This window comes from Oncorhynchus kisutch, linkage group LG13 (genome assembly GCF_002021735.2).
Source record: "Oncorhynchus kisutch isolate 150728-3 linkage group LG13, Okis_V2, whole genome shotgun sequence".
NCBI classification, from domain to species: Eukaryota; Metazoa; Chordata; class Actinopteri; order Salmoniformes; family Salmonidae; genus Oncorhynchus; species Oncorhynchus kisutch.
This window is the reverse complement of record NC_034186.2, coordinates 31,347,070-31,374,706: the sequence shown is the minus strand read 5'-3', so window position 1 is coordinate 31,374,706 and position 27,637 is coordinate 31,347,070. Positions and strand designations below refer to the sequence as shown.

General features: G+C 42.3%; 2 protein-coding genes across 3 annotated transcripts in view; both read right to left on the bottom strand.

Moving 5' to 3' along the window:
• Positions 1-27,637, bottom strand: part of agbl4 (AGBL carboxypeptidase 4) — a 407,773-nt gene that overhangs the window by 94,778 nt on the left and 285,358 nt on the right. The gene's annotated exons all lie outside the window — the stretch shown is intronic.
• On the bottom strand, positions 601-27,296 carry LOC109902615 (BEN domain-containing protein 5-like). Of its 2 annotated transcripts, none has more exons than XM_020499112.2 (6): positions 27,017-27,296; positions 11,030-11,160; positions 9,626-10,082; positions 2,877-3,025; positions 1,875-2,088; positions 601-1,758 (listed from the first exon to the last, which is right to left on the bottom strand). In XM_020499112.2, exons 1-6 carry the CDS (start codon positions 27,192-27,194, stop codon positions 1,562-1,564), a joined length of 1,326 nt encoding a protein of 441 aa, XP_020354701.1. In that variant the 5' UTR covers positions 27,195-27,296; the 3' UTR covers positions 601-1,561. The 2 variants fall into 2 exon arrangements, with proteins under 2 accessions (XP_020354701.1, XP_020354702.1); XM_020499113.2 differs by having other exon boundaries at positions 9,686-10,082.

Genomic DNA, 27,637 nt, shown 5'->3' with positions numbered 1-27,637 from the left:
ACTTCAGAAAATAGATGGCTTCATGAGGGGGGAAAATTATTTGAATATATTGGAGCAACATTTGTCAGGAAGTTACAGCTTGGTCGCAAATGGGTCTTCCAAATGGACAATGAACCCAAGCATACTTCCAACGTTTAATTTTTAATTTTACCTTTATTTAACTAGGCAAGTCAGTTAAGAACAAATTCTTATTTTCAATGACAGCCTAGGAACTGCCTTATTCAGGGGCAGAACGACGGATTTTTACCTTGTCAGCTCGGGGATTCGATCTTGCAACCTTTCGGTTACTAGTCCAACGCTCTAACCACTAGGCTACCTGCCGCCCCAGATGTGGCAAAATGGCTTAAGGACATCAAAGTCAAGGTATTGGAGTGGCCATCACAAAACCCTGACCTCAATCCCATGGAAAATTTGTGGGCAGAACTGAAAAAGTGTGGGCAAGCAAGGAGGCCTACAAACCTGACTCAGTTACAGCAGCTCTGTCAGGAGGAACGGGCCAAAATTCACCCAACTTATTGTGGGAAGCTTGTGGAAGGCTACCCGAAACGTTTGACCCAAGTTAAACAATTTAAAGGCAATGCTACCAAATACTAATTGAGTTTATGTAAACTTCTGACCCACTGGGAATGTGATGAAAGAAATAAAAGCTGAAATAAATCTCTACTATTATTCTGACATTTCCCATTCTTAAATTGGATCTCTCAAGTAGGATAGATAAATACTGTAAACCAAGTATCCAGAAAATAACATATTGTATCTTCTCAAGACCGTTGCCAGTCTAACGTGGACAAGCACCGCACTGAAACAATGATAAACCTCTGAACCAAACTCTTAATGTTCATTGGTGCTCTATACTATGGAAATCCATATTTCCATGGAAGATACACAGAAATAATCTCTAGGGCAACAGAATATCTGTGCAATGTGGCCTCGATCAATTAAGACCTTGTTGTAAAAGTGCATCTTTACATCCTCCCCAAAACACATTAAGTAACAATAGCACACACATAGACCAACACTAAGGCCTTCGTCATGGCTAACCTTTCCACCACACACACAAACATGATTATTCCAAAATATCTTCTTACAACCAGAATACTTATTTTTCAAGGGAAATCACTGAGAATATTAGTACTCAATGTTATGTTCTGACACAGAACATTTGGTTTGAGTGCGACTGCATTCTCTAACAACCAGATTGCTTTAAGAATCTCTCCACACAAAAACATCTCTAAAAACCCAGGTCCACCCAGCCAAATCAAACTTGGTCACATGCGCCGAATACAACATGTAGACCTTACCGTGAAATGCTTACTTACAAGCCCTTAACCAACAGTGCAGTTCAAGAAAGTCCTACTTAAAGCTTGTAAAAATACTCACACCTGTTCATATGACTCACACCAAAGCACTCAACCACTCATGGTATTGACTGGTAGGTAAAGCTGTTACAGCTGATGGATTGTTTAGGGCCTTGGGCCCTCACTGAAAACCTCTAGTGCTGGCACACATGATCCTACTCACCAGAAAATGAGAGGTACAGTATGGTGACAACTTTACGACACTACATGCCATCATAGGTAAAATTCTCGTTCTTGACAGTTTGTCTAATGAGAAGCTTCGATTCCCGCCTCTCCTCGTTCTTGATGGATTTGTTGATATCCATAATTTTTTCACAAATGTATTTGTTCACTTTGGACAATCTTTGTGTGATCTCTGTGCTGTCTGCTGTTTCTTGAGACACTCTGTCATACAGACACTCTGGAAAAAAGGAAATAAGAGTGCATTATTCATCCCCAAAAATGAAGCGATATTCCAAACTTTGTGAGTTGCAAACAGTGCCTAAAACATCTGAAAGCAGGCCTACACAGTTCTACCTCTGACTATTTTCAGCTTGCTTGGGGAGAGCGGGGGCTTGGGAAGGGCATCTTTCTTCTTTTTGGTGGCCACGCCAGTGACACTCCTGTTCTTGAGGGTCTCAGTGCCCCAGATCATGACGGCAAGGTTCTTGGTAAACTTGGAGTCTCCCTGTGTCCGCTGTAGCTGGTGCCACTTCTCTTCCTGCACCCAGATGCCCCCGCCCAGGTGCACCTGCAGCAACACAGCACAGATATGTAGTGAGGGTCACCTACACCCAGACCTGTGACCACACTGGACTATAACCAACAGCAGCAAAGCAACCCATCCCACAACAATTCAGCCCAAATTAGAAATCAAAAGAGCCATGTTTCAGCAGCTACATTAATAAGTAAGAGGCAATTGTTTCCAGCGTGGATGACTTGCAATGAGTGTTTATACTGGCATAGAACCACAGAGACAGGCCTGCCCTGAGTTAAAGGTGAGCGAATGCAGAGAGCGCCATGTGTGCCATCCTACCTTTATCGCTGAGAAGTCTTTAGGCTGGCATCCAAAGGCTTTCCCCTTTGCAGCTAATGTGCTTTAGGCCCCTTGCCAGCAGACAAGCTTTTCACTGCTCTTAACTTAGAGGAGCCCTTTCTCTTTTTTCTTTCTAGGACTACCTGTCATTCACTTCAATTCCACTGGTAGAAATAATTAATAGCGGGCAATGTGTGAGAGTTCTAATTTGCTTTTGTTCTTCACGCTTGAACTGAGAGGCTCTTTGCTTGTAACACAAATTCCCCCCTGTCATGTGAAGCAAGCAGAATTACTACGTGTATAGCCCTGCAACCACTATCAGGGCAATAAACAGTACTGATGTCTAAGCTATACAGACAATCATCTCAGCCTTGTTTACCCTCAAGGAGAGGTGAACGCTTGTGCAATACAAGTTCCCAAGTTCACATGTAAGGGAAAATAGAATGCTTCCACCACAGCGCGGAAGAAAGAAAGGGGGTGAGACCAGGGTCGGTGACACTCACCTTGCCATCATTACAAGTGTAGACTGTTCTAGGGGAGGGTGAGTGGCTGGAGCTGGTATTGGCCTCTTCTCTGCACACTTCCTGTGGCTCAACGACGGGCTCCACCACCTCCGCTTTGATTGTCTGAGTGCCATTATCATGCATAGGCTCTGTATAAGGTGCAAAATCAAAAATAATGTTGACATGCATATCTCTAGGCACATTGTATAGTGTTGTTAGTCTCTCAGGTGACAACAAGCCTAGAACACTGACAGAGGCCTTGACTCATCCACAACAGTATGTGGTTAGGGAGTTGTAGTCTTAGCTTTGGACCGGCGCCTGCAGCAAGGCTTCACTGTGCCTCGAGACTGTGGGGCTATTTTAACCCAGTAAGCTGGCTTGGTGGTTGGCCACACTAAGCGCTAATGTAGCTGATAAGTTTTAATATTGGTCAGCGCAATATATTCCTGACCCGAAAGCAGCCTTGCTAGTCTAATCTTTAGCCTGTCCATTACACCGCCTGGCTCCCATATCACACTCCAGTGGCACCAATGCAAAACACATGGAGCTGGCCATGGAACTGGCTTGAGGGCTGCACTTCCACACTACAGTAGTCTCAGGGTTCTAGACTAACTTTCTCCACTGGTGGCACCTACTTTTTCAGTTGATGGCAACCAGCACGATTTTGGTCGCACCAATGTTTCACAGCTGTGACCTGACCTGTGTCCGTTTATACAAATCAATTATACAATCAATTTGACTTTGTTTTTACCACTCTGACTACATAATGGTAATCATTTATTTGAATGGTAAATCTCTATTGATAAACAAATTAAATAAAAATGTACCCTAGGCCTATTCACAGTACAGGTGGATGCATATTCAATAAGAGTGTGTGCATGCATTGAGTTATGGGGCTTCTTTTGGCTGATTTCATGAGAGTTATTTTATTGTACTGTAAAGGAAAAGGGGGATACCTAGTCAGTTGTCCAACTGAATGTATTCAACTGAAATGTGTCTTCCACATTTAACCCAACCCCTCTGAATCACAGAGGTGCGGGGTGCTGTCTTGATCGACATCCACGTCTTTGGTGCCTGGGGAACAGTGGGTTAACTGCCTTGCTCAGGGGCAGAATATTTGTACCTTGTCAGCTCTGGGATTCGATCCAGCAACCCTTCGGTTACTGGCCCAACGCTCTAACCACTAGTGATCAACAACATTTGCATAGAAGAAGCAAACTATTATTTTATAAAAGTGTGCACTCTCTTTAAGAGCTAATGACATTCATTCACACAATAAGCACATTTACATGCAAAGTAATCATTCCATATTAAATTGATTATGGCACTAGGCAGATAATGCAATAGTCATGTAAAAACCTCTTACTCTGCTTACCTTAAAATCGGCTTAAAGTCAAAATCGAAGCATCTGCCGATTAAATAGTTTTTTTTCTCTCTTCGTAATCTTTTGATTTATTAGGACATATTAACACCTTAAAATCAGCTGTGTTCCAGTTGTGTTTTTGATCTGCACATGTGGAAGGACCAGCCTTCCACAAGGACCAGCGTTCCACATGGGTCTTCTCTCTTTAGTGCAAGTGAAGTACAGTGGATGTTCCACTAAATGTTCTGCGATTATGCTGCGGGACTTAGAGATCATTTGTGGTTTAGTACGGTACCCTACGTCACCACTTCATTGCTCCAGACCAGCGCAAGGGGGAGTTAGAGCACTGATTATGCTTTTGGGTCTCAAGGCGCTGCTGTGTCTCTAACTGACAATGAATGGGCGACATAAACCTAAATAGAAACTGACAATTGTGCACAACTTCAGTATTACTTACTAAAACTGTTGTTACACTAAGGTTTTTATTCTGAGAGAAACTTCGACTACAATTAGGGTCTGGAAAGTTAGGATTATTTTGCTCTTACCCGTGCCGGCCTCAACTGGGAGACCCATGAGATGACTGTAGGTTTTTGGTTTCTCTCCCTCTAAAAACAGAAATAAATCATTCTAAATAACAAACTAGCTTTATTTACAAATTAGTAACAATGTCTCACCCCATGTTCAAGAATGGCCTTTTTCCTCATTCATTTTACCTTATTTGAAAACAAAATCTCCAAAATCTTTTTTTTTTTTAAACAAAGAGATTATTATTAATTTAGCATTATATAAAAGCCCCTTGGATATTCTCAGATACAGTTGAAGTCAGAAGTTTACCTACACTTAGGTTGGAGTCATTAAAACTCATTTACCAACCACTCCACAAATTTCTTGTTAACAAACTATAGTTTTGGCAAGTCGGTTAGGACATCTACTTTGTGCATGACAAGAAATTTTTCCAACAATTGTTTACAGACAGATTATTTCACGGTATCACAATTCCAGTGGGTCAGAAGTTTACATACACTAAATTGACTGTGCCTTTAAACAGCTTGGAAAATTCTGATAGGCTAATTGACATCATTTGAGTCGATTGGAGGTGTACCTGTGGATCTATTTCAAGGCCTACCTTCAAACTCAGTGCCTCATTGCTTAACATTGCTTGACATCATGGGAAAATAAAAATAAATCAGCCAAGACCTCAGAAAAAAAATTGTAGACCTCCACAAGTCTGGTTCATCCTTGGGAGCAATTTCCAAGGACTGAAGGCACCACGTTCATCTGTACAAACAATAGTACGCAAGTATAAACACCATGGGATCACGCAGCCGTCATACCACTCAGGAAGGAGACACGTTCTGTCTCCTAGAGATGAACGTACTTTGGTGTGAAAAGATCAAATCAGTCCCAGAACAACAGCAAAGAAACTTGTGAAGATGCTGGAGGAAACGGGTACAAAAGTATCTATATCCACAGTGATAATGACCATTGTTATGTTTGGAGGAAAAAGGGGGAGGCTTACAAGCCGAAGAACACCATTCCAACCGTGAAGCACAGGGGTGACAGCATCATGTTGTGGGGGTGCTTTGCTGCAGGAGGGACTTGTGCACTTCACAAAATAGACGACATCATAAGGCAGGAAAAGTATGTGGATATGCTGAAGCATCATCTCAAGACATCAGTCAGGAAGTTAAAGCTTGGTAGCAAATGGGTCTTCCAAATGGACAATGACTCCAAGCATACTTCCAAAGTTGTGGACAACAAAGTCAAGGTATTAGAGTGGCCATCACAAAGCCCTGACCTCAAACCCATAGAAAACTGACCTTTTACGAGGATTAAATGTCAAGAATTGTTAAAAACTGAGTTTAAATGTATTTGGCTAAGGTGTATGTAAACTTCCGACTTCAGCTATATATATATTTTTATACCCCCTTTCCCCCCCAATTTCATGATATCCAATTGGTAGTTAGTCTTGTCCGTACAGGAGTTGCAGCGATGGGACTCGGGAGAGGCGAAGGTCGAGAGCTATGCGTTCTCTGTAACACGACCCTGCCAAACCGTACTGCTTTTTAACACACTACCAAAATAGCGGAATAGCCGCTCGGATCAGAGACGAGACAGAGCATTAAGCTTTGATGAATAACTGGGCCTGCTGGGAGTATAGCAACAGACAGCGCATCTCAGTATCAGAAGTAAAAATACAGCCAGACTGGTGTGCTGCTGTGTTTTTCCAAACCTTATAAAACTGTTGAGAGTTGACCTACAACTGATCCAAAAGGAATGTAACATTCAAATTACAGGGCTTTTGCGCCATTAATGAAATGTAATTTTCACTGCAATTTACAGCCTAGAGTAGAATTGTGTACTCTCTCGAAAACAGTAATGCAATTATTCATTGCATTATGGTGTTGTAGGAGTCTAGGTAGGATAACTGTAATGTCCCTAAAAGAGATCATTAGGGGAGCATTATGAGCTGCGTGTCTCATGTCTTCACTGTTCTTCCAACCGCAATGAGGCACCAGACCTCTCCGCTGCCTATCAGCTATACCGCCATGTTCTTGTGGGAAAAAAAAAAAATACAACATTGGTACACACAGCTTTGAATGATTTTGTTTTTGTGGTATGATCGCTAGTTAGCCTATTGCAGATCTGGACAAACGATCCACCTACCACTATTGTCACTATGAATGGTGGATAGAGGGAAGAATAGAGAGACTGGTAGATTATATCGACCTGGGGTCTAGTAAGCATGCGGAAAAGCATAGAACATAAGGGAAGTACCAAAACACCTTGATATAGGGGAGGCGCATGCTAGCAGATTAAATTTAGCTAGGATGGAAGAAATTATATAGTCAAACCTGCAAAATGTAAACCAGGGGAGAAAAAAACAACACACTACCCTCCCCTATAACTGATACAACTTTTTTTTTTTTTACTTCCCAAAGCAAAAAAATATAATTACACCCCCCCTTAGCAAGGAATGTTAGTCTACATAGCTGGAAGCTACTGGTATCTTCCTGCATTGTAAAGTGTTATAGCCTGTAATGCACAGTTTTGCGAACTGTAAATATCATTTGCAATATTTCTACATGCCGTGTTGCATTATTTAAGTGTGTTAACTTCTGTGCAGCATGAGTGGGGAGCTAACATGATGCAGCCTAGACTCCCAGTGAGTGCAGTGGTTCCTCAGGACAGGCTACAGCTAGCAATGAGTAAGTGGAGCAGGCACGGTGCTGTCGTGCTATAAGGGGACATAAGCTGCGCTGACAGACTTGATCCTCTCTTAATCAGTAGACGACGTGAGACACATTTCACAGAAGTACCAAAAGTAACAAAAAGTGTATGTTCTATTATCAAAAACGTACCAAAGTTTTGGTAGGCCTATACTAAGCAACATTAAACTAAGCTATAAAAAAACTTTCACTGGCACGCTAGGGTCCAATTACAAATTGGTGTCACACTGCCAAGTCAAAGGGTCGCAAATGCGAGCGAGTGTTCGACGGATTTTAACCTTGTCAGCTCGGGGATTGATTTTGTAACCTCTCGGTTACTAGTCCAACCACAAACCACTATGGCTACCTGCCGCCTCAAATAGCTGTAGTATCAAGCAAATACTACGATTTACAACATAAACACACTAAAGACTTTAATGATAACAACTAGAGGTCGAACGATTATGATTTTTCAACGCCGATACCGATTATTGGAGGACCAAAAAAGCCGATACCGATTAAATCGGCCGATTATTAAAAATGTATTTGTAATAATGACAATTACAACAATACTGAATGTACACTTATTTTAACTTAATATAATACATCAATAAAAATCTATTTAGCCTCAAATAAATAATGAAACATGTTCAACGTGGTTTAAATAATGCAAAAAACAAAGTGTTGGAAAAGTAAAAGTGCAATATGTGCCATGTAAAAAAGCTAACGTTTGAGTTCCTTGCTCAGAACATGAGAACGTATGAAAGCTGGTGGGTCCTTTTAACATGAGACTTCGATATTCCAAGGTAAAAGGTTTTAGGTTGTAGTTAATATAGTATTTATAGGACTTTTTCTCTCTATACCATTTTTATTTCATATACCTTTGACTAACTAGCTAGCCATTGCACATCGGTTACACCAGCCATTAGGCTGATAGGCTTGAAGTCATAAACAGCGCTGTGCTTGCGAAGAGCTGCTGGCAAAATGCACGAAAGTGCTGTTTGAATGAATGCTTACGAGCCTGCTGCTGCCTACCATCGCTCAGTCAGACTGCTCTATCAAATCATAGACTTAATTATAACATAATAACACACAGAAATACGAGCCTTTCGTCATTAATATGGTTGAATATGGAAACTAGAATTTCGAAAACAAAACGTTTATTATTTCAGTGAAATATGGAACCGTTCGGTATTTTATCTAACGGGTGGCATCCCTAAGTCTAAATATTCTTGTTACATTGCACAACCTACAATGTTAACGTCATAATTACGTAAAATTCGGGCAAATTAGTTCGCATTGAGCAAGGCTGCCCAAACTGTTGCATATACCCTGACTCTGCGTGCAATGAACGCAAGAGAAATGACACCATTTCACCTGGTTAATATTGCCTGCTAACCTGGATTTCTTTTAGCTAAATATGCAGGTTTAAAAATACATACTTCTGTGTATTGATTTTAAGAAAGGCATTGGTGTTTATGGTTAGGTACAGTCGTCCAATGATTGTGCTTTTTTCGCAAATGCGCTTTTGTTAAATCATCCCCCAGCGATGCATCGATTATATGCAACGCAGGACACGCTAGATAAAACAAGTAATATCATCAACCATGTGTAGTTATAACTAGTGATTATGATTGATTGATTTTTATAAGATAAGTTTAATGCTAGCTAGCAACTTACCTTGGCTTCTACTGCATTCGCGTAACAGGCAGGCTCCTCGTGGAGTGCAATGAGAGGCAGGTGGTTAGAGCGTTGGACTAGTTAACTGTAAGGTTGCAAGATTGGGTCCCCCGAGCTGACAAGGTGAAAATCTGTCGGTCTGCCCCTGAACAAGGCAGTTAACCCACCGTTCCTAGGCCGTCATTGACAATAAGAATGTGTTCTTAACTGACTTGCCTAGTTAAATAAAAAAGGTATAACAATTAAGAAAAACGGGTAAAATCGGCGCCCAAAAATACCGATTTCCGATTGTTATGAAAACTTGAAATCGTCCCTAATTAAATCGGCCATTCCGATTGATCGACCTCTAATAACAACCAAATACTTCATAACTTATCAACTCTTGCTAAAAATCATATAATGACAGTACCCAAACCTACAGATATATTTCTTCTTTTTTTAAAATTGATGAACTCAATGTGGGTGACACTAGTCTAGTAAAACAGTTTTTTCTTAACCTGAACAGATGTGCAAGGCAGGCTGCAGTGAGAGGTGACTGGAGAGTGTGTGACTCTCACCGCTGCCGAGCCTCATGAGGAGTACGTCCTGCAGCCTCCTGTTGAAGTCACGCAGCTCCTTCACCTCTGTCAGCAGGCTGCCATATTCCTTCAGCTTCTTGGCCTGCTGGACCAGCTGCCTGCGGGTTCTCTCCAGCTCCTGCTGTAACCTCCTCACCTCCTCCTCCTGCTGCCTGTAGCTGTGGACCAGCTCCTCATACAGAACCCGCGGTACCACCGCCTTCTCAGGTCCAGAGTCCCCCTCCTCCTCCTCTTCCAACTCAGCCAGCCTGTCCTCCTCCAGGTCATCATCTCCCTCTATGCAGGAACTCACAGCGTTTCTCTCCAGGCGGGCCACCACCGCTGCCAGGCTCTTCGAGGAGTTGGCTGTGGGACGCCCATGGTCCTGTGTCTGGGCCTGTAGAACCAAATAGGATTTAATGCAGGTTATCATTGTTTAAAACACAAGGGTTATGTATGTGATAGTGGAGCCTGCGTCATCATTTCATGTGATAAGAGTGATCTGGTGTGTCATAAATGTCATATTTTCAGTAACATTTTTGTAATAAATTTGAATATATATTTATATACAGAACAAAAATATAAATGCAACAATTTCTATGATTTTACTGTGTTACAGTTCATATAAGGAAATCAGTCAAATTAAATAAATTCAATAGCCCCTATGGATTTCACATGACAGGGCAAAGGATCAGCAATGGGTGGGCATCTGGGGAGCTAGGCCCAGCCAATCAGAATGAGTTTTTCCCCCAAAAAATAACTTTATTACAGACAGAACTATTCCTCAGTTTCATCAGCTGTCCGGGTGGCAGGTCTCTAGAAATCCTGCAGGTAAAGAAGCCAGATGTGGAGGTACAACCTGTGTTTAATAAGCTTCTTGATCATAACTTTACATTTTGTGTTTTCTATTTTTGTTCAGTTTGCTTGACAAAATTATATGATGTGCTATAATCACTGGGAAGAGTCATGTGGTTATTTGATGAGATACTCAGAGGACTTGCCTGTTAAAGGGCAGCTGTCCAGAGTGCTGAATGTGTTAATCCAGCATATGGTTAAACAAAAAGCAGGGGGATTTTTAGGGAACGTCCAAACTCATAGTAACAGTTTGTTAAATTATAAAAAGACAAATTACCATAAGTATTCTTCATATTCCTGGAGAACAGCATTATTAGTGAAGATTTTGAATCACAAATCTAATTTTATTTGTCACATGCTTCGTAAAGAGGTGTTGACTAACTACTTACTTTACGCACCATCAAATTCACTGAGCACAAAAACCACAGAAATTCACGAACAGTTTGAAAACCATGACTAGTTTTGACTACCTTGCTTTGTTGCACCTACCTTTTTATGTCTCAATGGCAGTCGTTCCTCCCCAAAGTGGTTCTCAACTGAAATTCCCATATTCCTTGTCGACATCTTAGGAATTTTCATCTTCTTTTGCATTATATTGTGTTCAAACTCATCAATGTTATCTGCAAAATAGAGCTTAGTGTCAGCTGAAAGCAAATATATAAACTCTTCAGACAGAAGTAAAGGTTACATAAGAGAAAAAAAGATTCTCAAAATCAGAGTGAATTTGTTGTGTTACAGCAAATATTATGGAGGGTGATCGGTGCCAGTTCGAAAATGCAAAGCTTAGATTCTAAATTGGTATGTGAAAATTATAAATGTGTTTTTATTTTCAAAACAGTGTGCATGATTCATGCCACAATTCAATTGCAAAGTTAAAATGAAAATATAATTTTTTAAATTGAAAATGGTAAATGGATATGCTTAATTTTAAATAAAAATGGTAAAAGTGCACATTATCCCACTAAACCAGTCTATCACCAATGCAACCCGTCAGGTATCATGCAAGGGTACTCATCATGCGAACAACTAACCAGGAAGAAGTGGCTCGGTGACTGTGCACGTGATGAGCAACTCAGACTAGTGTTTGGTTAACTTTGTACTTTTTCTGAGCTCAGGCAATCTAAATGGTCTAGGCTTTGGCTTAGCAGGCCAAAATGTTATTCTAGTGTACAGGACACCAGGTTCAAACCCCGTCGGTTACAGCAGTTAAAATCATTGCAACGAAAGCCTGACATGGCTAGAATGTACCAATGCATGGTGGTGTTGTGTTGCTCTCCTGGTTCACGCATCCAGGAAGGAATTTGCATGAATGTGGAAAATTAAGAGAGAAAAAATGTTAAAATTGAGCATTTGGTAATGAAAACAGCCCCTTTTCCATTTCTGTTTACATTTACCAATGAACCATTTTAACATTGCAATTTCATTGTGGCACGCCCACTGCTATGAAAATATAAATGCATTTATCATTTGGGCATTTAAGCATTGCATTTTTGAACTGGCACTGATCACCCTCCATAAAATGAGCCAGCCCGAAGACCTTTTATGCATCTCCATCTGGCATATGAGTTTCACCCATCTTCAGTAAACAAGCTGCATGTAGTTTGTTTTACTTATGTGAAGCTAGCCACAATAAGAATTATCCACAATATTGGAATTTGAGGTTCACCTTCAAAATAAAAGTCCCTAATTGAAAGAAATCCATTAGTTACAAATAGTGGAATTGCACCATGTTTTGACTTGATAATGCTAAAACAAGTTTGGACTGTTATATACATTTTAACAAAAGACAAGTTAATTTGACAAAAATAAATAACATCTGTTAAATCGCACTGTGGATGTATTAGATTTCAGAATTGCACAGGGTACTTATATTTTTTATTTTATTTGACCTTTATTTAACCAGGTAGGGTAGTTCAGAACAAGTTCTCATTTACAACCGTGATCTTGCCAAGATAAAGCAAAGCAGTGCGACAAAAACAACACAGAGAGATAAACAAACATGGGATAAACAAACGTACAGTCAATAACAATAGAAAAAGGTATATGTACAGTGTGTGCAAATGTAGTAAGATTAGGGAGGTAAGACAAATAGGCCATAGAAGCTAAATAATTACAATTTAGCATTGACACTGGAGTGATAGATGTGCAGATGATGATGATGTGCAAGTAGAGATATACTGGGGTGCAAAAGAGAAACAACAAAAAATTACATGGGGATGAGGTAGATGGATGTGCTATTTACAGATGGGCTGTGTACAGGCACAGTGATCGGTAAACTGCTGTGACAGCTGATGTTTAAAGTTAGAGAGGGAGATATGTCTTCAGCTTCAGTAATTTTTGCAACTCGTTCCAGTCAATGGCAGCAGAGAACTGGAAGGAAAGGCGGTCAAAGGAGGTGTCGGCTTTGGGGATGACCAGTGAAATATACCTGCTGGAGCGCATGCTACGGGTGGGTGTTGCTATGGAGACCAGTGAGCTGAGCTAAGGAGGGACTTTATCTAGCAAAGTCTTATAGATGACCTGGAACCAGTGGGTATGGCGACGGATATGTAGCGAGGGCCAGCCAACGAGAGCACACAGGGGTGGGCAGTATATGCGGATTTGGTGACAAAACGGATGGTACTGTGATAGACTGCATCCAATTTGCTGAGTAGAGTGTTGAGGCTATTTTGTAAATGACATCGCCGAAGTCAAGGATCGGTAGGATAGTCAGTTTTACGAGGGTGTTTTCGGCAGCATGAGTGAAGGAGGCTTTGTTGAGAAATAGGAAGCTGATTCTAGATTGGAGATGCTTAATGGGAGTCTGGAAGGAGAGTTTAGTTTAAATATATACCTAGGTATTTGTAGTTGTCCACATTTTCTAAGTCAGAACCATCCAGAGTAGTGATGCTAGTCAGGCGGGCAGGTGCGGGCAGCAAATCGGTTGAAGAGCATGCATTTAGTTTTACTAGCATTACAGTAAACAAGCAGTTGAAGGCCACAGAAGGAGTGTTGTATAGCATTGAAGCTCGTTTGGAGGTTTGTTAATACGGAAAGAAGGGCCAGATGTATACAGAATGGTGTCGTCTGCATAGAGGTGGATCAGAGAATCACCAGTAGCAAGAGGGACATCATTGTTATATACAGGGATAAGAGTCGGCCCGAGATTTAAACCCTGTGGCACCCCCAGGGCCTCCGTTTTGACACACTGAACTCTATCAGAGAAGTAGTTGGTGAACCAGGCAAGGCAGTAATTTGAGATACCAAGGCTGTTGAGTCTGTCGATAAGAATGCGGTGATTGACAGAGTCGAAAGCCTCGATGAAGGTCGATGAAGACAGCTGCACAGTACCGTCTTTTATCGATGGCGATTACAATATCGTTTAGGACGTTGAGCGTGGCTTAGGTGCACCCATGACCAGATCGGAAACCAGATTGCATAGTGGAGAAGGTACGGTGGGATTCGAAATGATCGGTGATCTGTTTGGTAACTTGGCTTCTGAAGACTTTAGAAAGGCAGGGCAGGATGGATATAGGTCTAACAGTTTGGTTCTAGAGTGTCTCCCCCTGTGAAGATGGGTATGACCGCAGCAGCATTCCAATCTTTGGGGATCTCAGTCGATATGAAAGAGGTTGAACAGGCTAGTAATAGGGGTTGCAACAATTTCGGTTGATAATTTTAGAGAGGGTCTAGATTGTCTAGCCCAGCTGATTTGTAGGGATCCAGATTTTGCAGCTCTTTCAGAATATCAGGTGTCTGGATTTGGGTGAAGGAGAAGCGGGGGGAAGCCAGGTGGAAAGCATGGCCAGCTGGAGAAAAACGCTTATTGAAATGCTCGATTAGCGCAGATTTATCGGTGGTGACAGTGTTTCCTAGCCTCAGTGCAGTGGGCAGCTGGGAGGAGGTGCTCTTATTCTCCATGGACTTCAGTGTCCCAAAACTCTTTGGAATTAGTGCTACAGGATGCAAATCTCTGTTTGAAAAAGCTAGCTTTAGCTTTCCTAACTGATTGTGTATACTGGTTCCTTACTTCACTGAAAAGTTGCATATCGCGAGTGCTATTTGATGCTAATGCAGTACGCCACAGGATGTTTTTGTGCTGGTCAAGGGCAGTCAAGTCTGGAGTGAACCAAGAGCGATATCTGTTCTTAGTTCTACATTTTTTGAATGTGGCATGCTGATTTAGGATGGTGAGGAAACACTTTTAAAGAGCAACCAGGCATCTCTACTGACAGGAAGAGGTCAATATCCTTCAAGGATACCCGGGCCAGGTAGATTAGAAAGGCTGGCTCGCTGAAGTGTTTAAAGGAGCATTTGACAGTGAGGAGGGGTGGTCGTTTGACCGCGGACCCATTACGGACACAGGCAATGAGGCAGTGATCGCTGAGATCCTGGTTGAAGACAGCAGAGGTATATTTAGAGAGCAAGTTGGTCAGGATGATATGAGAGTGCCCATGGTTACGGATTCAGGGTTGTACCTGGTAGGTTCCATGATCATTTGTGTGAGACTGAGGGTATCTTGCTTAGATTGTAGGACGACAGGGGTGTTAAGCATATCCCAGTTTAGGTCACCTAACAGTACGAACTCTGAAGATAGATGGGGGTGAAAATCAATTCACATATCGTGTCCAGGGCACAGCTGGGGGCTGAGAAGGGTGTATAACAAGTTGCAATGGTGAGAAACTTATTTCTGGAAAGGTGGATTATTAAAAGTAGAAGCTCGAATTGTTTGGGCACAGACCTGGATAGCATGACAGAATTCTGCAGGCTCTCTCTGCAGTAGATTGCAACTCCGCCCCCTTTGGCAGGTCTATCTTGTCGGGAAATGTTGTAGTTGGGGATGGAAATTTTGGTGGCTTTCCTAACCCAGGAATCAGATAGGGCTAGGACATCAGGGTTGGCGGAGTGTGTTAAAGCAGTGAATAAAATAAACTTAGGGAGGAGGCTTCTGATGTTAACATGCATGAAACCAAGGCTTTTATGATTACAGAAGTCAACATAATGAGAGCGCCTTGGGAATGGGTGTAGTGCTGGGGGCTACAGGGCTCACTACATTCACCAGAGGAACAGAGGAGGAGTAGGATAAGGGTACGGCTAAAGGCCATAAGAGTGGGTCGTCTAGTGCGTTGGGAACAGAGAATAAAAGGAGCAGATTTCTGGGTGTAATATAATAGATTCAGGGCATAATGTACAGACAAGGGTATGGTAGGATTTATTTTATTTTACCAGGTAAGTTGACTGAGAACACATTCTCATTTACAACAATTACCTGGGGAATAGTTACAGGGGGGAGGGGGATGAATGAGCCAATTGTAAGCTGGGGATGATTAGGTGACCATGATGGTTTGAGGGACAGCTTGGGAAATTAGCCAGAACACCGGGGTTAACACCCCTACTTTTACGATAAGTGCCATGGGATCTTTAATGACCTCAGAGAGTCAGGACACCCGTTGTGAGTGAGTCCAGTGGAGGTAAACCTAGGCATTGAGTGGCGATGAGAGCGGTTGCGTCTCTGGAGGCACCAGTTGAGCCAGGTCAAGTCTCCGCATGTGTGGAGGGTGCGACAGAAGAGCTATCCAAGGCATTTAGGGCGGGGCTGGGGGCTCTACAATGAAATAAAACAATAATAACTACCCTAAACAGCAGTAGACAAGGAATATTGACATTAGGGAGAGGCATGTGTACCCAAGTGATCATAGGGTCCAATGAGCAGCAATAGGGGAGTCAGGGAGCCGTTCAGTAGTCGCTACTACGCTAGGCGAGCTGGAGACACGGTGATTCAGAAAGCTAGTGGGCCGTGGCAAGCAGATGGCTCTTCGGCGACATTGCAATCGAAAAGCATGTTAAAACCACCTCGGACGATTACGTCAGCAGACCAGTCGTGATTTATCGGCGGGGCTCCGTGTCGGCAATAAAGAGTCCAGGCCAATTGGCAAAAGAGGTATTGTAGACCTTTTCGTCTAGCCGGGAGATGGGTCTAGCTTGAGGCTAGCTCAAGGCTATCTGGTGCTCGCGTCGGGACATAGGCGTTAGCCAGGATTAGCCACTCGGATTGCATCTAGCTAGCTGCGATGGTCCGGTATAAATGGTCCAGAGCTTGCGGTAGGAATCCAGAGATGTGGTAGAGAAAAAGCAGTCTGATATGCTCTGGGTTGATATCGCGCTGTGCAGACTGGCAGGTATTGACCGAGCGGAGGCTGGCAAGTGACCGAGTTAACGGTGAAGACCGCTAGCAGTGGCTAACTGACTACTAGCTAGATAGCTCCTGATGGGAGTATCCGGTTCTAAAGTATAATAGCAGATCAGTACCACATTGGGCGAGTCGGGTTGCAGGAGAAAATATTCAGTCCTTAGATGGAAAGTGAGATTAACATATTTCGTATATGAAAAAAAAAAACAAGGAAAACAATTTACACAAGACAAAACACACATCCGACTGCTACGCCATCTTGGATTATCACTGTACAGCCTTACCTATGGATTGTTGATCAATGAAATGGGTGACCGACAACACAACTGAGTTTACACAACTATTAATGAAAAAGCTCTTATTGCAGGACTCAAAGCACAGAAAGGAGCCACATTAAGCTTACTAGTCAACCTGTGTATTGCAGGGCTTGACATTAACTTTTTTAGCCACTTGTCCTTCAGACAAGGTAACTGATTTCTTTACTTGTCTGAAGGAGAATAAAATGGCCTACATGTACAGGTGATATGCATATTGGCTACAGACTCATGTCCAAAAAATGTAAACGTTTCCAGAAAATGTAGCCAAACTTTGCACATTCCTTGTTGAAGGAGGACAATATGGAGGGGTCAGAGGAGTGTGATGAAGACATGGGTTTTGGTGTCATTGATTACTTCTTTCTGAACTCTTTGTTTAAAAACCATCTGGCAGTCCGACGGACGGATTTGGGTTTGACGGATCCCAGGAGAACGCTACCTGCCCCAATGCATAATGTAAACTGTAAAGTTTGGTGGATGAAGAATATGTTTTTGGGGCTAGTTCCCCTTAGTTCCAGTGAATGGAAATCTTAATACTGCAGCATACAATGACATTGCATACAAATTTGTGTGAAGGCCCTTTCCTGTTTCAGCATGACAAAGCCCCCTGTGCACAAAGCGAGGTCCATATAGAAATGGCTTGTCGAGATCGGTGTGGAAGAACTTGACTGGACTGCACAGAGCCCTGACCTCAACACCATCAAATACCTTTGGGATGAATTGGAACGTGGACTACGAGCCAGGTCTAATCGCCCAACATCAATGCCGGGCCTCACTAATGCTTGTGGCTGAATGAAAAGCCTTCCCAGAAGAGTGGAGGCTGTTACAGCAGCAAGGGGTGGACCAACTCCATATTAATGACCATGATTTTGGAATGAAATGTTCAATGAGCAGGTGTCCACATAATTTTAGTCATGCAGTGTATAATTATGCCCCCAATACAATTCTGAAATCCAATACATTCAGTCAGGGGTCTCGTTAAGAGTTCAGACATCTACATTTCAAAACGCAGACAAAAATGTTTAAATCTGTTTTATACCATTTCACCTGCGTTTTATATTGATAGTGAACTGTGTTTTGTTTGCTTTAAGAGTGATCAGGGGTGTGCAACTAGTTTTCCTTCACAGAAAATACACTGCTCAAAAAAATAAAGGGAACATAAAATAACACATCCTAGATCTGAATGAATGAAATATTCTTATTAAATACTTTTTTCTTTACATAGTTGAATGTGCTGACAACAAAATCACACAAAAATTATCAATGGAAATCAAATGTATCAACCCATGGAGGTCTGGATTTGAAGTCACACTCAAAATGTAAGTGGAAAACCACACTACAGGCTGATCCAACTTTGATGTAATGTCCTTAAAATGAGGCTCAGTAGTGTGTGTGTGGCCTCCATGTGCCTGTATGACCTCCCTACAATGCCTGGGCATGCTCCTGATGAGGTGGTCTCCTGAGGGATCTCCTCCCAGACCTGGACTAAAGCATCCGCCAACTCCTGGACAGTCTGTGTTGGTGGATGGAGCGAGACATGATGTCCCAGATGTGCTCAATTGGATTCAGGTCTGGGGAACGGGCGGGCCAGTCCATAGCATCAATGCCTTCCTCTTGCAGGAACTGCTGACACACTCCAGCCACATGAGGTCTAGCATTGTCTTGCATTAGGAGGAACCCAGGGACAACCGCACCAGCATATGGTCTCACAAGGGGTCTGAGGATCTCATCTCGGTACCTAATGGCAGTCAGGCTACCTCTGGCGAGCACATGGAGGGCTGTGCGGCCCCCCAAAGAAATGCCACCCCACACAATGACTGACCCACCGCCAAACCGGTCATGCTGGAGGATGCTGCAGGCAGCAGAACGTTCTCCACGGCATCTTCAGACTGTGTCACATGTGCTCAGTGTGAACCTGCTTTCATCTGTGAAGAGCACAGGGCGCCAGTGGCGAATTTGCCAATATTGGTGTTCTCTGGCAAATGCCAAATATCCTGCATGGTGTTGGGCTGTAAGCACAAACCCCACCTGTGGACGTCAGGCCCTCATACCACCCTCATGGAGTCTGTTTCTGACCGTTTGAGCAGACACATGCACATTTGTGGCCTGCTGGAGGTCATTTTGCAGGGCTCCTCCTGCTCCTCCTTGCACAAAGGTGGAGGTAGCGGTCCTGCTGCTGGGTTGTTGCCCTCCTACGGCCTCCGCCACGTCTCCTGATGCACTGGCCTGTCTCCTGGTAGCGCCTCCATGCTCTGGACACTACGCTGACAGGCACAGCAAACCTTCTTGCCACAGCTCGCATTGATGTGCCATCCTGGATGAGCTCCACTACCTGAGCCACTTGTGTGGGTTGTAGACTCTGTCTCATGCTACCACTAGAGTGAAAGCACCACCAGCATTCAAAAGTGACCAAAACATCAGCCAGGAAGCATAGGAACTGAGAAGTGGTCTGTGGTCACCACCTGCAGAACCACTCCTTTATTGGGGGTGTCTTGCTAATTGCCTATGATTTCCACCTGTTGTCTATACCATTTGCACAACAGCATGCAAAATGTATTGTCAATCAGTGGTGCTTCCTAAGTGGACAGTTTGATTTCACAGAAGTGTGATTGACTTGGAGTTACATTGTGTTGCTTAAGTGTTCCCTTTATTTTTTTGAGCAGTGTACATTAGTGCAAAACATTCGGCAGAAAACAGATTCATAAGAACCATTTTAGATCTGCATTTAGAAAGTTCTTTATTTTCCCAACTACCTTTTTACATGAACTAATCACTGTCTTTTGTAGAATTGATATAACAATCCAACATTATCTAGTCCAACTATGGCATGATTCCACTTTTTGTATACTTTCAATTAGTAACTTTAATTTAAGGTGATAGCAAATTCCACTATTGTGGCTACTTCACATAAGTGTGTGTTTTCTAGCTACCTAGCTATGGAACAAGATACCTGCTAAAAGGTTGAACATACTCGTGACATAGGCTCGTGAGAAAATCCATACGTAAATTGTTAAAATCGTAAGAAAAGCCATGCGTGAAACATAAAATTTCATCTTGAACATACAAACATGTTACGATTAAATATTTTTTTTTAGGCTTGAACAAATCTTGTGCTGCAATTCTGACGTACAATAAAACCTTTCAGAGTTTTGGTAGTTTCATCTCGCCAACAAACAAAAAAAAACTTACACCAAACGGCCTATGAGGATGTGAACAAGCATAACACAGTCTAAAATAAACAGAAGTCAGGGAACACGGAAAGAGGTATCCTGCACATTTTCAAGTTAAGTCTCCATTCTCTATTACTCCCAAGGTTGCCAATGACTACTCAAAACCCACCCAAAAGGCCTAAAATCTAGGCCAATTTTTTTCCATAGCAAGATACGGAGTTCCAATATTTATACAATAAACCCTTCTCCCATAACATTATCGAGCCAACTAAGGAATATCGTAGTAACTTGTAATGACGTTTGAAGCAAAATTAGGTTGACCTAAAAAATAATTTTTGCGAGCTATGACATGACGTAATAAAGGAATTTGAATATGTAGCAAGAGTAGAAATAATTTACCCTTATTAAGCTCGGCAGGTCATTTTTCCATCAATGGATGTCGATTTAGCTCGTTGACTGCTATGATTAAGCAATAAGGCACATTGGGGTATGGTACAGTGCATTCGGAAAGTATTCAGACACCTTGAGTTTTTCAACATTGTTATGTTAGAACCTTATTCTAAAATTGATTAGTGCTTTTTCTCCTTCAATCTACACACAATACCCCATAATAACAAAGCAAAAACAGGTGTTTACATTCTTTTGCAAATGTATCAAAACATAAAATTACATTTACATAAGTATTCAGACCCTTTACTCAGTACTTTGTTGAAACACCTTAGGCAGCGATTACAGCCTCGAGTATTCTAGGGTATGACGCTACAAGCTTGGCACATCTGTATTTGGGGAGTTTCTCACATTCTTCTCTGCAGATCCTCTCAAGCTCTGTCAGATTGAATGGGGAGCCTCGCTGCACAGCTATTTTCAGGTCTCTCCAGAGATGTTCTTTTGGGTTCAAGTCCGGGCTCTGGCTGGTCCACTCAAGGACATTCAGAGACTTCCCCCGAAGCTGCTCCTGCATTGTCTTGGCTGTGTGCTTAGGGTCGTTGTCCTATTGGAAGGTGAACCTTCGCCCCAGTCTGTGGTCCTGAGCAGGTTTTCATCAAGGTTCTCTCTGTACTTTGCTTTGTTCATCTTTCCCTCGATCCTGACTAGTCTCCCAGTACCTACCACTGAAAAACATCACCACAGCATGATGCTTCCACCACCATGCTTCACAGTAGGGATGGTGCCAGGTTTCCTCCAGATGTGACACTTTGTATTCAAGCCATTGTTTCTCATGGTCAGAGTCCTTTAGGTGCCTTTTGGCAAACTCCAAGCGGGCTGTCATTTTACTGAGGAATGGCTCTCGTCTGGCCACTCTACCATAAAGGCATGATTTGTGTTGCAGAGATGTTTGTCCTTCTGGAAGGTTATCCCATCTCCATAGAGGAACTCTGGATCTCTGTCAGAGCGACCATAGGGTTCTTGGTCACCTCCCTGACCAAGGACTCTCCACCGACTGCTAAGTTTGGCCAGGCGGCCAGCTCAAGGAAGATTCTTGGTGGTTCCAAACTTCTACTTAAGAATGATAGAGGCCACTGTGTTCTTGGGGACCTTCACTGTTGCACACATTTTTTGGTACCCTTCCCCAGATCTGTGCCTAGACACAACCCTGTCTCGAAGCACTAAGGACAATTCCTTCCACTTCATGGCTGAGTTTTTGCTCTGACATGCACTGTCAACTGTGGGACCTTATATAGACAGGTGTGTTCCTTTCCAAATCATGTCCAATCAATTGAATTTACCACAGGTGGACTCCAAGTTGTAGAAACATCTCAAGGATGATCAATGTAAACAGGATGCACCTGGGCTCAATTTAGCGTCTCATAGCAAAGGCTCTGAATACTTAAGTTATTTCTGTTTTTTTTATTTATAAATTTGCCAACATTTCTAAAAACCTATTTCACTTTGTCATTATGGGGTAGTGTGCAGATTGATGAGTAACGTTTTTTATTTAATACATTTTAGAATAAGTCTGTAACGTAACAAAATGTGGAAAAAGTCAAAGGGTCTGAATACTTTCCGAATGCACTGTATTATATCCAATGGTAGACTACAATGGCGTATAAGATAATAGGCTACTTGATGGCCAACAGAAGCAAAGGTATCATTCTACACATGTACAGTGGGGCAAAAAAGTATTTAGTCAGCCACCAATTGTGCAAGTTCTCCCACTTAAAAAGATGAGAGGCCTGTAATTTTCATCATAGGTACACTTCAACTATGGCAAACAAAATGTGGAGAAAAAAGATCCAGAAAATCACATTGTAGACTTTTTAATGAATTTATTTGCAAATTATGGTGGAATATAAGTATTTGGTCAACTACAAACAAGCAAGATTTCTGGCTCTCACAGATCTGTAACTTCTTCTTTAAGAGGCTCCTCTGTCCTCCACTGGTTACCTGCATTAATGGCACCTGTTTGAACTTGATATCAGTATTAAAGACACCTGTCCACAACCTCAAACAGTCACACTCCAAACTCCACTATGGCCAAGACCAAAGAGCTGTCAAAGGACACCAGAAACAAAATTGTAGACCTGCACCAGGCTGGGAAGACTGAATCTGCAATAGGTAAGCAGCTTGGTTTGAAGAAATCAACTGTGGGAGCAATTATTAGGAAATGGAAGACACAAGACCACTGATAATCTCCCTTGATCTGGGGCTCCACGCAAGATCTCACCCGATGGGGTCAAAATGATCACGAGAACGGTGAGCAAAAATCCCAGAACCACACAGGGGGACCTAGTGAATGACCTGCAGAGAGCTGGGACCAAAGTAACAAAGCCTACCATCAGTAACACACTACGCCGCCAGGGACTCAAATCCTGCAGTGCCAGACGTGTCCCCCTGCTAAAGCCAGTACATGTCCAGGCCCGTCTGAAGTTTGCTAGAGAGCATTTGGATGATCCAGAAGAAGATTGGGAGAATGTCATATGGTCAGATGAAACCAAAATAGAACCTTTTGGTAAAAACTCAACTCATCGTGTTTGGAGGACAAAGAATGCTGAGTTGCATCCAAAGAACACCATACCTACTGTGAAGCATGGGGGTGGAAACATCATGCTTTGGGGCTGTTTTTCTGCAAAGGGACCAGGACGACTGATCCGTGTAAAGGAAAGAATGAATGGGGCCATGTATCGTGAGATTTTGAGTGAAAACCTCCTTCCATCAGCAAGGGCATTGAAGATTAAATGTGGCTGGGTCTTTCAGCATGACAATGATCCCAAATACACCGCCCGGGCAACGAAGGAGTGGCTTCGTAAGAAGCATTTCAAGGTCCTGTAGTGGCCTAGCCAGTCTCCAGATCTCAACCCCATAGAAAATCTTTGGAGGGAGTTGAAAGTCCGTGTTGCCCAGCAACAGCCCCAAAACATCACTGCTCTAGAGGAGATCTGCATGGAGGAATGGGCCAAAATACCAGCAACAGTGTGTGAAAACCTTGTGAAGACTTTGACCTCTGTCATTGCCAACAAAGGGTATATAACAAAGTATTGAGAAAACTTTGGTTATTGACCAAATACTTATTTTTCCACCATAATTTGCAAATAAATTCATTAAAAATCCTACAATGTGATTTTCTGGATTTTTTTTCTCATTTTGTCTGTCATAGTTGAAGTGTACCTATGATGACAATTACAGGCCTCTCTTCTTTTTAAGTGGGAGAACTTGCACAATTGGTGGCTGTCTAAATACTTTTTTGCCCCACTGTATATGGCATAATGACGCCACATAAAATGTTGCGCTACACAGCATGAAACACACCTAACCTAGCCCACAATGTCTGCTGTGTGGATCGAGCAGTCAACAAGTTGAGCAGTCATTTGAAAGAGTAAGAAGATTTCAGCGAGACAACTCAATAGGCTAACTGGGGAGGTGATTTCACACAGTCACAGTCCCGCGACAATAGGTACAACGCAAATATTTGCGTAAACTCTTCACAGTTGTGTTCTGTGGGTGTCACCGAGTAGACTGATACCCTATTTTATTGCTTCACATTCCAACCTTTTTTAACATCATCTACTTTAAATATGGCATGATTCCACCAACTGTAACCTTCTGCATCACAAAACTTTCAAAGAGGTACTTTAATTTTGAAGGCAAACTGCAAATTCCACTATTGTGCCTAATCCTTATTATGGCTAGCTTCACAACACATAACCCGGTCCAGTCGAGCTTCACTAGCCAGATGAAGCTAGCTGGCTGCTTATAACGTTAGCTTTGTGCAACATGGTTAAGAAGCTGGCTAGCTATTTATTTTCATGAACTGAAGTTCAATTTCAATAGGCGAACAAGAAGTGGCAACCTAGCTAATACTTACAAGGATTCCTAAATCATTGCTAGGAATATTGAAAATGACTGCAGTTTCTACTGGTCATTGTTTTCAGACTGGTTGTATTGGTGCTAGCTAGGTACCAAGCTAAAGCAAGCTAGCTACCCCAGAAGTTGCGGTCAAATAATGCTTATTACCAATGCGCTATTGTAAACATCGTTTGTGGCCGATGTTTGCAGACTTTTTGTACAGCTTTTTAGGGGCTTCCTCTGACACCGCCTGGTATAGAGGTCCTGGATGGCTGGAAGCTTGGCCTCGGTGATGTACTGGGCTGTTCGCACTACCCTCTGTAGTGCCTTGCGGTCAGAGGCCGAGCAGTTGCCATACCAGGCAGTGATGCTCTCGATGGTGCAGCTGAAGAACCTTTTGAGGATCTGAGGACACATGCCAAATCTTTTCAGTCTACTGAGAGGGAATAGGTTTTGTCGTTCCCTCTTTACGACTGCCTTGGTGTGCATGGACCATGTTAGTTTGTTGGTGATGTGGACACCAAGGAACTTGAAGCTCTCAACCTGCTCCACTGCAGCCCCATTGATGAGAATGGGGGCGTGCTCGGGCCTCTTTTCTGTAGTTCACAATCATCTCCTTTGTCTTGATCACGTTGAGGGAGAGGTTGTTGTCCTGGCACCACACGGCCACGTCTCTGACCTCCGTATAGGCTGTCTGGTCGTTGTCGGCTTGGTTTGCACGTGCAAATTCAGAACACAACATTCTATAATAGAACTGTGTATTTTGACGTGTCAAATTAAACGCTTATTTAACACGCAAAATAGTGTTATTGTCAAATAGTATTATTTGACGTGTGCCTTTTTAGACATGCAAAGACCCAACAGGTTTCCATAGTATGTTGTGAAGCTAATAGCAGTGACGCTATTACTGTGTAACTCCGGTAGGGCAAAATCTGAAAAATAGCGCACTTGGTAGTGTGTACCGGTGTTCGACCAGTCGTGAAACCAAACATCACCCGCGACAGAGAAAGGTTGATTGTTAACAAAAATTAATTCCATTATCTTGGCTTTAATGGATTTCGCCTTTGAGTTACCTCACTTAAATGTTCTTACTCTTTCAAATGACTGCTCAACTTGTTGACTGCTCGTTCCACACAGCAGACATTGTGGGCTAGGTTAGGAATGCTGTGTTGCGCAAAATTTTACATGGCGTCATTACATCATGTGCCTACCTACGTTATATAGGTATGCAAGTCAGCTTTGACATCGGTTTACTATCGTAACAATTTACATATGGATTTCCTTAAGATAAGCATGTTCAGCATTTTGGCTGCTATCTCGCTCCATAGCTAGCTATCCAGTGTGAACCTAGAGAGGCATACGGTTAGCTCAGCCAGGTCGTTCAAGATTGACATAGAAATTTGACGTCTATCCATGACCTGAGGACGTTGAGAAATGTCTTAAAGTGAGCCAGATTGCATGTTCGATCACAGTCGTGGACAGTTTTTATTTTTTTTTACACAGGTTTTTATTTTCTGTTTAAACCCTATCCCAAACCTTAACCATTCGGAATGAGTGCCTAAACCTAACCCTTAACTTCTACATTTTAAGTCTGGATAAATGGAAAGCTAGAGCAACAATAACACTTCGAAATGTGAAGTTTCAAGCAACTTCGATTTTTTTTTGTACCTTTATAGAATGTGCATAAACGTCTAATTCTGTTGTGAGATAAATCTTGTTGGGTTAGCGAGCAACACTATGACAATCTCAAACAACAACAACAAACCTAACCAATGCACACTCAATTGACATTAGCCAGGGACCTGAGATCATTCAGATATTTAAACCTAGGGACTGTTCAGACACGAGGATTATTAATAATCGTGCTAAATACCATAGTTATGGATGGTGCAAAGCTTAGCTAGCTACTTGTGGCTGCTCTGTTACACGATGTAAGTGTGAACGCATGAACAAAACGTTCCACTCAAATATGTGTAGGGGGAAATGTTTTTGCTATAACCGGTGACGTGCTGGATACATATTGATAGCTAGCTAACTTGCATGCAGCTGGCTTGACGTTGTCCGAGATAGCTACCAAAGGTCGACTGACAGTGACAGTCATCACGTAGCTAGCTAACTATCGTATCGAAGTGTTGTGTATTGCTAGCTAACGTATCCAATGTTAGTAAGCAAGCTGGATGTGTGAGTGGCTGGCTCAGCTAACATTAGCAAACAAGCTAACGTTGATGTGACTTAACTAGCTATACATTAGCTAGTTTAGATAGCTAGCCACGTTAGCTGAAAACAATGTCAGCAAGAACTCTATGTAGCTTTCATATGTACATATGTGATGAGAGCAAATATATCTGTAAACTTGCAAACTAGGTAACGTTAGCAATAGCATCATTGCGAGAACAATGTTAGCTTAATAGCTAGCTAGCTAAGTTAGTGTTTTTGACAGAAGACCGTGGTATCTTCTTCTCTGATATGTTTCACTTCAAACATTTTAACTATTTCAATGCATAAACAGTAAAACAAAGAGAACATGAAGCGAACTTACCTGCAAGGGCAAGAATCTGTGCTTTGCCCGGCTGGCCTGCACCATTCTCTTCTGTTCTGAGAACCAGATACACCTGATTATCAAAATCTGTTTTGTGCAGAGGTCTAAAATCTTTCACATTTGAAGCAGGTAAAGCGTAGCACATATCGTCATCCAAGAACCTCACAAAAGCATACATAATTTTTCTTTGGTCCTTTACTTTGGATTGGTTGACAGTTTTCCCTCTAAGTATAAGTATTTAAACAAATATAAAGTGGAATTGGAGAGGGTTTCTATTCTGCCCTCTGCTACTCTGGCCTGGTCTACATCACTTCAGGATATTTGCCGCGCGCTCCATCACAAGACATTGCTAATGGAGAGAAGAATAAACGAATAGTTTCTTCATCAAAATTAAATGTAAAATAAATTCATGAAATAATTTAATTAAATATATATTTACTGACAGAGTATACATATCAACACAGGGCACACATAATATCCTACAGTAAAGGCATGGACAGGGATTCAGTCAAACCCGCATCTCAACCCTGACAGCGGAAAAATGACAGTCTTTGCGCCATACAGTGATTTAAAAAAATATATATTATGCTTTTCCATTTTTTTTGTAGGGGGCGGGGGCAC

What these genes read in the sequence shown, in the direction of transcription:
- LOC109902615 (XM_020499112.2), bottom strand. Translation starts at nt 27,194, where the DNA reads ATGTATGCTTTTGTGAGGTTCTTGGATGACGATATGTGCTACGCTTTA. An exon ending in ACAGATTCTTGCCCTTGCAG is followed by an intron (nt 11,161 to 27,016) that starts GTAAGTTCGCTT and finishes TCTATTTTGCAG; the next exon opens with ATAACATTGATGAGTTTGAA. An exon ending in TGCCTTGCACATCTGTTCAG is followed by an intron (nt 3,026 to 9,625) that starts GTTAAGAAAAAA and finishes CACCTTATACAG; the next exon opens with AGCCTATGCATGATAATGGC.